Raw genomic sequence first — 11,400 nt, 5'->3', positions numbered from 1 at the left:
CAACTTATTTTTTGATTCATTAACTCTATCCTTATCATCTCTATCCTTTGTATAGATGAAAACAGCAAATCCCTTGTTTGAAAGATTTTCCTTCAAAAGTTGTTCAACTCTATTCCAATCCAAACCAGAAATGGCGTGATGCAATCTATATAAATGGAATGTACCAATCTTTTTTTGATTCATGTAGGTAGCACATTTCTTTAAACATTCATCCAAAGCATGATAGTCAACTTTTGGTGCAGATCCTTTCTTGACAAATTGAAGACATACCATATTACATAAATGATTTGGTAATGCTACAACAATTTGAGCATCACCAATTATGTTCATATCATCAGTGTAAGCCTTCTTAATATCTTCACCATACAAGAGTTCAATATTTCCCATTGATCCTTTATCTGACCATCTACTAGAGTCATCTACACAATGTGAAATTAGTTTTTCTTCCTTATTCATTGGCATTTTCATAAAATCACCATAAATGTAATAGATTTGTTCTGGAGTAGAAGAGTCATTAATAGTATCAATATCAGATAATTTGATACCAATAGTTGACTTTTTAGCTTTCTTTGCTTTTGGATCATCATCTTCACCATCAGAATTATCTGAGGATTTTGATTTTTTCTTATCATTAGCCTTTTTAGCTGACTTTTTATCATCCTCATCATCTTCATCATCTGAGGAATTTATCTTCTTCTTTCTTGAATTTTTCTTTTTCTTTGAGCTTGAATCTGATTCATCTTCTTCATCATCAGATTTTGATTTTTTAGCTCTGGAACGTTTCTTTTTATCTTTTACATCTACACTTTCATCAGAATCATCTCCTGCATCAGCATCTCCAAAAATAGGCACTAAACCTTTTCTATTACTTTCATTTTTCAATTTGATAATTTCTTGATAATTGGTATGATCTAAAACATCCTTATCATCTCTAATTTTTGTAACTCTAGGGAATCTGACAGAAATTGGTCTGTCTTTTCTTGAGGAAACTGAAAATTCAGCTCCTTGAATTTCCCAAACAACACTCTTTTTTGGATCTTTAACAATAAAATCAGGTACAAGAGCATTAGTATGAATATCAATATCATCTGGAACCAATGAAGGATCCTTACTGATTCTTTTCATATTTGATTTCAATTCTTCATTCAATGTTTCAATAGTTTGATCATCGTGTCCGTTACCACATTTACAAATAATTCTCCACTTTCCTAATTTCTTGTCAAAAGAACCCATCATGAATACAGACATTAAACCACCTTTACTACCTGTACCAAGATAAGCTCCTAGAACAACAAGATCTACACTATCTGCCATACCTTTCAAGTAATCTTTTTTCATTTTAAGCCAATGTCTAGCATTAGGTTCATATGGAGAACATAAATCTTTTAACTAATATGTAAAATTGTTAATAAAAAAATTAATAATAAATTTGAAAATAATACATACCACTAAACCTTCTTCACCCTTCTTAATCATTGCACTCATTTCAGCAGAAACAATAGCTTCTCTTGTTTGTTTTGAACCCTTTACAACCAAATATTCACCTAACATTACTCTATGTTTGATTGGATTTACAATTTTAGTCATTAATGCCTTTCTCTTATATAAAGGAACTGAAAGGAGTGATTTACCATTATAATACAATATATCAAATAAAAATATAGTTGTTACAGCATCTTTGTGATCTTGTCTAACATTTTTACCAAGTGTACCAAATGGAAGAATCTTATTTGTCTTTGTATCCATCATTAAAATTTCACCATCTAAAATTACAGATTCAACCTTTTCCTTAATAGCTTTAGAAATATACTTTTTTACAGATTTGATCTTATACTCTTGAACATCTTTCAAATTTCTACTAAAATATTTGATTTCATCATTTTTTCTATCATAGTGAATTTGAATTCTTTCACCATCATATTTAAGTTCAGAATAAAAACCATTTGGACAACGAGCAATAACATCATCATAAGTCTTACTTGGACGAGCAAGCATTGGTTTGACAGGATGGAAAAGTTTCATCTTGGTTGATATTTTAATCTTCTTAGGAGCCTTCTTATTCTTCTTTTTCTTTTTAGAATCATCCTCTGATTCTTCATCTACAAGTTCTTCAGGTTTTTCCTCAATATCATCCACATTTTCACCAATATCTGTTTCATCTCCAGAATCATCATCCTTATCAGAATTATCTGATGATTTACTACTCTTCTTTTTATCAATTGTCTTCTTTTTATCATTGGAAGAAGTTGCTTTGGATGATTTCTTCTTTTTATCATCTTCATCATCTGATATATTCATCATATCAAAATTTGTACCTTCATCATCACTATCTGCATCTTTAATCAATGCATCAATATCTAAAAGTGATTGAGCTGTCATTGATAAATTTTTTAAATCACTTCCACTAGTTATAACATTTACAATTTGTTTCAAATCATGTGTTAAAATATAGGATTGATAAGCATCAGAATGAAGTGCTGCTAATAAATATTTTGGTCCAGCTCTAATCTTTAAATCTTTACAAATTATTCTACATATAAATTTCAATTCATCTCCAGTTAACTTATCATTTACAAATTTCTTAAAAGCACGAATTTGATCTTCTTTCTTTGATAATTGTGTTAATTCTTCAAGGAAATCATCAACCTGTTTCAAAGTAACAATTCCTTTATCTCTTGCATGATCACTTCTCACTAAATATTTCTTTAAAGTTTCAGAAACATCTCCTTTAGAATCCATGTGATCAATCATTTCATCAAGATCTTCTCCGAATGCACTTGCACAAACATCAACAAGTTTCTTATCTTTTAAATTAAACTTTCTCTGATTTTCCTTTGCAAATAATAATTTATACAACAAATAAACATCTCCCTTGAAATCGGATAGAAACTCCTTCATCACTTGACTCTTTTCAGTGTGAGCCGATACCTCTTCAATGTCTTTACAGAGGGCAACAAATTCAGAGAATCTACCCGAATTATCCTTTGATGAAGATGAAGAGGATCTAGATGCCTACAAAAATAATAATAAACACAAATCATCAAATTATCCATCATTATCTACCTTGAAAATTACCATTATCAACCTACCATTATTATTATTTAAACTGTGTTTACCAAATTTTTTTTTCTGATTTTTGTCAAATTTTTTTATCCAGCGTTTTTTATTGGCGCCAAGTTCATCCAATTTCCACTAAACAGTGGATACTGAGAATTTCTGAAACGAGGTTCTTCTCATTTTGAGAAAGATTCTTTTCCTGATTTACATGGATTAAATGTGAAGAGTTTCATGTTGGTTGAAGCTTGTTAGAAGAAATACTGTTTATTGAATACTGACATAGACCTTTCTTCGTTTAATAGTCAAATAAACTACTACTACCATTACGAGTAAGGCAATAATGTTTAAAATCAAGGCAATTCCTGCAATGCTTGACACAATAATAATGGTTGTCTCATCAATTGGGTTGTGAGATGTTCCTCCAGAAAGAGTAAAATCAAAATTGCAACCTTCCTCTGCCTTACAAATAAAGAATAAATTCATGGCGATCAAGTGGTTTCTTTTTGCATTGGAAATCGAAAGTGGTTGATGTACATCCATTCCTTTGATGGTGACTTCAGTTTCAAAATCCACATGATCTGCTAATGAACATAATTGAGAACTGTCTGCATCATAGTGAGTGGTTTGAAGGAATAGAACACTTGTGTATGTAGAGATGTTGAGGTTGACTTGTCCAATACTGCTAAATGGCTGAGGATATATTTGGACTCGGTAAGAGATTACTTGTCCAAATTTCATTGATCCAATCACTTGTTGATTTGGAGTAATGCAGTGCTGTCTGAATGCCTTGTCAACTGCCATAATTCTCAATATATTACCATCTTGTAATGTAAGAGTGCTAGCAACTGAAGAACCGCCAAGATATTTAGAATGAGTTGATGTTAGGCTATCATAAAGAGAATTTGGATTTTCAAGATTCAATTCAAGAGTTGTCGCATTCACACTCACCAAATTTCCAAAGACATCTGTTGTCATATTTGAAAGAGTTACGGTAGTTAAAACATCTGAAATTGATCCACTAGATTCCCATCTATAATTCCCCATTGTGTTATAGACATTATTTTTGAAACATGCAAAATTCAATAGTTGGTTAGGCTGCTCGTTATAAAGAGTAATTCTAGTAGGCAATCCAGATAATTCCAGAATATTCATTTGAACTTTGTTTTTGTCTCCAACAAAGTTAACAGACCTAGGGTAATCAAGATCATATTCTTGATCTAGATTTGCATTCAATGGAATAAGACCAGTCAGAGAAATTAGAGAAATTCTAAATTCTTGAATACCATCTCTCAAAAAATCATTAAACTTAACCAGAGAATACCACTGATTTCCTTGAGCAGGTATATTAATTTCAGGGATTTTTTCAAGTCCATCCTTTGTAGTAATATTGATTGTCAATTTGGTTGGATCAATATCCCACATGGGACCCAGATTATAATAGGAGAAGGTTAGTGTCCAACCTTCATCTCTATGAGCTGAGTTTGGATCAAAATCAACCAAAGAAAAGACAAGTGCATCCATTATAAATAATTGAGTCTTTGCATATAGCTTTTTGCAATAATCATCACACTTATCAATATGCTCTAACTTGTATTGATATTTGCCAAAATCGGAGGACACGACAAAACCAATATTAGAACCATAGTGTTGATAGGTATATTGACAAGAACCATCGAGTGTTTCTTTAATGACTTGGCCGAACAAACAACCCTTAACAAGCTGATTATTAAGCAGTAGCATCCACACACTTATCACAAAGCAAAGTCGTAGAATTTTCGATGCATTCATATCGCCTATTTTTTTTCATTCAAAATCTTCAACATGTTATTATTTCATAATCTCATCTACGGGATTTTGCTTTCCCTTAGTGTTCCTTATTGTGCGCTCTGCATATTACTGTTCGATTTCAAATCAATTTGGAAATTTGACCAATTTCCTAGTGTTCAGTTAAGAGTGCTTTACATCAATTGATTTAATGATAAGTATGTTCTATCATAGATTTCAATTTTAATAATACTTATACAGACCTTTTTTACAGTTTCCTTAAATAGTAACCTTGTCAATTCGAAAAACAACAATTCAAAATTTAAAAAAAAATCAAATTCTATTTCATTTACAATGTAATATTTTTCACATTTTCGAATTATTTCAAATCATTACATTCATCAACTCTCCAGAAAAACCACATTAATGCAAATGTCCTGGCAGTGTCTCACCAGAGGCAGCATAATAATGCGAATAATCTCCTTCTTGCTCGATATAACCTCTCCTCTGGTGTCTCCTTTTCCTCCGATATAGTACAATGGCAATAATGATGATAATGAGAAGAATGCTAACACCTGCGAATCCTCCAACTCCAGCTCCAATGCCAATCGCAAGTGAGTCAGACATTTTTTTTGTGGTTTGATGTTTGTGAAACGAAAGGAGACGAATCTGGAAGATATTTGGAAACTCAAAGTCCATGAAGTGACCTTGATTATATTAATCTTGTTGGAAACTTTGAAAAAACATTACATTGTAATTGGCAATTTTTTATTCGAAAGTTCTGTTACTCCTTTACAATAAATTTTCATTCAATTCTTTGTAGGTATCTGAAAGCAATTCAACTTTAAAAAAATGGGCACAAAACCATCACACACCAAGTCAAACGCCAATCCAAATGTCACATTAACACAATCCAATTATAATATTATTAAAAATCGCCCATGTTCAAAAGTTCTCCTACTAGGTCCCTCCGATTCTGGCAAATCAACATTATTTCACATGTTACAACTCGTATCAACAACCGAAACAAGAACAGCAAAAACCGAAACAAGAATAGAAACAACTTTTCGTGACGACATGGAAGCAAACTTTGCAAATAATTTGCAAATTGTCTGCTCGCTGGTTGTTGAGAGAATTTGGGAAGAGATGGGAGAGCAAGAGAGAAATTACTTGTTGAAAGAAATTATTCGACCTGAGATGAGATTATTATTCGAAAGTGCAACAGATAATGCTAGCAACTGTTTAGAAATGGAATTGCAAAAAATAGATTGCGTTGAAATATTGGTCAATCTGTGGAAAATTTCCTTTTTTAGAGAGTTTTATGAATTGGTGTGGAGTAGAGGTGGAATTTCAATGTACGAAAATGTTAAGGAATTAGTTTTGAGAATTGAACGTGGGAAAATATTTTCTCCCTATTCATTGATTTCTTCCACATCTAAAGGAATTTCAATATACGAAACTATTACGAGACGAAACACTGAAATTCAAGTGATTGATGTTGTGGGAAGGAGAAATTCAAGAAAGATTTGGATTCATTTCTTTGAGGATGTTCATACATTAGTTTACATGGTTTCTCTTTCAGAATTTAATCAAACTATAATGGAAGATGACAGTGTTCAAAGAATGGACGAATCTCTATCCCTAATTGGTGAGGTTATGAATACGAGATGGTTTATTCCTTCTCGTAAGATCATTCTCTTTGTAAAACCAGATATTCTTTGTAAAAAATTGGAAAATGGAGTGAAATATGATAGAGAACTCGTTTCGAATATTTTACCAGAATTAGAAAGATCAGAAATTGCTAATCATTATCTTAAACTAGTTATCAACTCGATCATTACACAATATTTCAAGAAAATAGATAGAAATACACTTGATTCCTATCATATTGTTAATGCTACCTCAGAAGATGATATCAAATCTGTTTCTGATATAATCTTTGGAGAAACTCAAAAAACAACTTTCATCTCACCATGCATAAAATGTCCATCTGCACAATTGTCCGAACATTCACTCCGTTTTCATCTTAAAAAAATGGCCATTTCAAATCTTGCGTGCTCACTCATCAAATCGATTTTAAAATTATTATTCTTGGCTGCGATCGGGTTGATTGGATTGATGGCATTCCGAACCTATACATTTAATATGAAAATTATTAAAGAAAGAGATTTGGAATTTTCAAAGAGAATTGAACAATCAAAGGCTTCCGAACAATTTAGTAAATTAAATTGGAGCAAGGAGGAACAGGCTGATGCAGTGTTGAGATTGGCTAGGGCTATTCAGAAACCAACTATTGATTATCAGAAGGATAAACAACTTTTCCATGAATTGTTTGATCAAATGGTGAAGGATTTCCCACTTTTATTCTCTGAAAGTGAGGGAGTTTTGGAGGAAATTACTCAAGATATTATTCAAAGTGAAGTTAAGGGAGAGGATGATTTTCTTGCTTCGAGAGTTTGGGTATGGAGAGGAAGTGATAAGGAAAAGAAACCAGTTCTATTGACTGGACATGTGGATGTTGTGCCAATCAATGATGAATCTAAATGGGAATATCCACCATTTAGTGGTAAACAAGTGAATGGTTTCTTGCATGGAAGAGGCACATTGGATGATAAGAATGGAGTTTATGAAATTTTGGAAGCTCTTAATCAATTGAGAAGAGAAAATTTATTGGTTAAACCTCAAAGAGATACCTATGTTGTTATTGGTATGGATGAAGAAATTGGAGGAGTTCATGGAGCTGCCAAAGTTACTTCATACTTTTTGAAGAAGAATGTCAGATTTGCATTTGTTTTGGATGAAGGAGGTCAAATTGCTGACCAACAATTTCCAGGTGTTGCCTCTCCAATTGCCTTTGTTGCCATTGCAGAAAAGGGCTATTGTAATTTCGACATTCAAGCCAATTGTAATCCAGGTCATGCTTCCATGCCAGGAAGAACTAGCTGTATTGGAACATTGTCAAAGGCCATCCTTGAAATTGAAAATAATCCAATGCCTGCCCATTTACTTAAACCAATCATTCATAATGTTCTCCTCAGTTTGGCTCCACACTCTGAAGGTTATATCATGAAGGCCATTGTTGCAAATCTTGATATTTTGGCCTATCCTTTGAGTATTGCATTGTCTTATATTGGTGGTCCACCAAATGCTTTGGCTAGAACTAGCTTTGCTCCAACCATTGTGGCTGCTGGTGTCCAAAGTAATGTAATGCCATCTAAGGCAAACTTTATTCTCAATACTAGATTCTCTCCGTATGATAATTTGCAAAGTGTCAAGAGCCACTTGGAAAAGGTTGTCAATCATCCAAACATTACCGTCACACCTTTAATGATCGATTGTCAAGAAGCTTCCTCTGTATCTTGTGTTGATTGTGTAGAGTTTGAAGTTGTAAAGAGAGCAATTAATCATATTCAACCAGATGTGATTGTTTCACCTTATTTATTTATTGCTGGTAGTGATAGCAAGTATTATAGAAAGTTGAGTGATTTTGCATATGGCTATTTGCCAATGAGACTCGTAAAGAAGACTGAAGATCTCCAAAGAATTCACGGTCACAATGAAAGAATCCTCATTCAAAACTATTTAGAATCAGTCACAGTCTACTCTTCCATTATTCTCAACATTAATCAAATGTTAGCCGAAAGACCATAAAATTGATTCCACAGTTATTTCTTTGCTCTCTTTCTCTTCTTTTGGTGACGTTGCTGTAATTTTTGTTTTTCGTGAGCTACTTGATTAGGGTGAATTGAAGAGCCCATATGTTCAGCAATCTTCTTATTACTATCATGTCCATAACCAAATAATTTTAAACCTTCTTGGAATTTCTTTCTTTCCTCCTTAGTCCAAGCTTTGGTATATTTTGTTTGATAACTTTTCCTCAAATCAAACATCTCATCAGATTCCATTAATTTGTTATAATTTGTAATAGATTCTTCATCAGTTTCCTTTCCATAAAATGTTGGATAATCTGATAAATTGTGAATAGGTCCATACTCAAAATAAACTTACTGAACGGATAGTAATCAGGAGGGCTCATTACCATTTTCAAATCTTTAAATACTCTATTTTTAACACTATCATAAACACCCACTTCGTTATTAAATAAATCAATTCTCATAATTGTATTCAAAAACATTGTTTGGATTGCATACACATCCACAACCTTTTCCTCCTCATCCTCTTCTGAATTAGTTTTCAAATATTCATTCACCTCATCAACCAACTTGTTCACCAACATGGGAAGTCTATTTCCTCTCACACAGGTCAATAATTGACCGCTATCATGATTGGTGATTTCATATGGTACTATTGTTAAATATTTCTGTGTTTGTAATTGTTTCTCTTGCACCTCGAATAACATATCATCATTATCACAATATCTTCTCTTTAGTGGATTCACCTCTTCCTTCACATCTCCACCACTATTTGAAGAAGAGCTATTTGCATTCGCCACAGTATTTGGACTTTGATGTTTTGGCATTCCTAAATGTGATGTATACCTAATAGGTGAGGGTCTATTATTATAAACTCCTCCCACATATTGCTGTGCATCCTTTCCATTAAATGATGATGAGTTTGTTAATGATGATGCTGATGACACAACATTCAAATCATCTTGTTGTCCACCATTCTCCTCTCTTCCTTCTAGCGGACTAGAATTTCTTGTCATCATGATGATGATGATGATTAATAACAATAAAAACTTTCGGAAGTGACACAACCAACGGGAAGACCTCTAAAATTAAACCAATCACTTAATTTCCTGCTCAGATTTCTTTAAAGGCAAAATATAGAAAATTAGCAACTTGATGTGGAAAGTTTTTTTTTTGATGATGGTCTGGAAATGGAACGTGTTGAAAGCAAAAAGGTTTGCGGATCACAAGATTCAATCTTGTGAAGCACTTTCAAGAACTTGCAAACTCGTTAATATTAACGTATTAACATATGGGAAGAGTAATGGAGGTGGACATGTTTGGAGAAGATAGGGACCATGTTTGGTGAGTGGATGATCATATTTCTAAGGGAGAGAAGTATGTTTGATGATGGAGATTAAGGAATTTAATGTTGTTTTTTGATGAGAGTTGTTAATAATGGTGTTGATCATTGAAATATTAATCTAAAGGTGGATATGATTTGATATTAATTGAGAATAAATATCTCTTTATGAAAATTGTTAAATGTAATCAATTCCGATCTTAAATACTTTTTATCTTTTTTTTGATTTAAAAATAACACAAAATGCTGGTTGTGATGAATCTTTACAATATGAAGATCTTTAAAATACTCATTGTAAAATGTTGCAATATTACAAGAAAATTAAGACAAATTATTTCCAATTGCTTTTTAATTTCCTGGTATCGAGTGGCGAGTACGAGACATTTATTTAGGGATTTTGCTTTTAAAACGGAAGAAACGGAATGGGATGAATTTAATGAAGTGTCGAATATTGAGAATTGGATTTTGGAATTTGTGTGCATGATGAATATGTTGATTATCTTAGGAAGTTTACTCCAATGTTTGGCATCAATGTGTTGATAACTCAATAGAATCACTAATCAATACGCAACTATTCAATAGTAGTGCAAAAATTTATGCCCGTACAATCCTTTCACTCAAAAGAAGAAATTGTCAATAATATACAACCATCACAACAGTGAATAAGTTTTCAACACCCAACAATGAATAAGCATTTACTATTTATATGGCCCAATTGAACACTTGTTGCACGATATCATTAATAGAAGCTGATTGCTTGGTTAAAGTAATCGAACCACTAAAATATATTTCAGGTGGCTTATTCGAAGAAAATGAAGTTGGATATTCATTCTTCACAACTGACCAGCTCAGTAGAGGAGCTGTCATGAGCAAGCAAGCTAACACTAATTTAGAATCTATATTATGATCAATAGTTAATAGCTCATTTAGATCATCAGTAGTGCACGTTCCTTGACTGTCACATAACCATGAACAGTTGTCAACTATTTCATAAACCTCATTATCCTTAACAATTTTACATGAATACCAAACCTGTGCATCAATACTTTCATAACTTTGAATATTTGACTCAAAACTTGATTCATGAATGATAGAACATTCTCCAATTGTTATTTCTCTTCTGGTGTCTTGTGCATCTATTTTGTTATAAATCACTTTCTTGAAAAGTTTTTTTTTCAATTCACGTGCTGTTTTCTTTCCAATTTCTTTTTTAATTAATTTCAACATGCATTTGAATTTCTTCTTTTCATTCTCATAAATCTCTTTGGCTCTCATTTGATCTTTCATATGAGTTGCTGCTTTATGGTGCAGTTTCAATTGATAAGGTGTCATATTTGCCATTAATTTCATATACTTGCATGGAGAGAACAATAAATGTTCGTTGTAGTGATCGTTGTGGAATTGTTTACATGTAGTGACGAGTGATAATCCATCACTTATGAGTGAATAATCAAGAATGTTACCAATCATTTCGGAAGGCAAATCAACAAATTTAAATGATGAAGAATTGGAATAAGTGCTTTTCTTTTTCTTGTTCTTTTGATGGCCTTCATTAGTTACTGACCGCTTCATTTTTTTTAAATT

General features: G+C 32.5%; 4 protein-coding genes across 4 annotated transcripts in view; 1 reads left to right on the top strand and 3 right to left on the bottom strand.

The window, feature by feature from the left end:
* NAEGRDRAFT_75379 (uncharacterized protein) overlaps positions 1–3,092 on the bottom strand; it is a gene marked incomplete at both ends in the record, with an annotated part of 4,439 nt that extends 1,347 nt beyond the window's left edge. Inside the window, 3 exons of the mRNA XM_002669675.1 lie at positions 5–1,389; positions 1,447–3,012; positions 3,090–3,092. Of these exons, the coding sequence (XP_002669721.1) occupies positions 5–1,389; positions 1,447–3,012; positions 3,090–3,092 (2,954 nt within the window). The remainder of the gene's footprint in view (positions 1–4; positions 1,390–1,446; positions 3,013–3,089) is intronic.
* Positions 3,093–3,321: 229 nt separating this feature from the next.
* NAEGRDRAFT_75378 (uncharacterized protein) lies at positions 3,322–4,845 on the bottom strand (the record flags this gene model as incomplete). Its single annotated transcript, XM_002669674.1, has 1 exon — positions 3,322–4,845. One exon carries the CDS (start codon positions 4,843–4,845, stop codon positions 3,322–3,324), a length of 1,524 nt encoding a protein of 507 aa, XP_002669720.1.
* A 1,053-nt stretch (positions 4,846–5,898) lies between these two features.
* Positions 5,899–8,777, top strand: NAEGRDRAFT_82080 (uncharacterized protein; the record flags this gene model as incomplete). The annotated part of the gene is made up of 1 exon (XM_002669724.1): positions 5,899–8,777. One exon carries the CDS (start codon positions 5,899–5,901, stop codon positions 8,470–8,472), a length of 2,574 nt encoding a protein of 857 aa, XP_002669770.1. The 3' UTR covers positions 8,473–8,777.
* Positions 8,778–10,518: 1,741 nt separating this feature from the next.
* NAEGRDRAFT_75375 (uncharacterized protein) lies at positions 10,519–11,388 on the bottom strand (the record flags this gene model as incomplete). The annotated part of the gene is made up of 1 exon (XM_002669673.1): positions 10,519–11,388. One exon carries the CDS (start codon positions 11,386–11,388, stop codon positions 10,519–10,521), a length of 870 nt encoding a protein of 289 aa, XP_002669719.1.
* Between the last annotated feature and the right edge of the window lie 12 nt (positions 11,389–11,400).

The sequence above is a fragment of the Naegleria gruberi genome, assembly GCF_000004985.1.
Source record: "Naegleria gruberi genomic scaffold NAEGRscaffold_79, whole genome shotgun sequence".
Lineage (NCBI taxonomy): Eukaryota > Heterolobosea > Eutetramitea > Acrasida > Naegleriidae > Naegleria > Naegleria gruberi.
The sequence above is the reverse complement of the archived record's forward strand: the minus strand, read 5'-3'. Positions and strand labels throughout refer to the sequence as shown.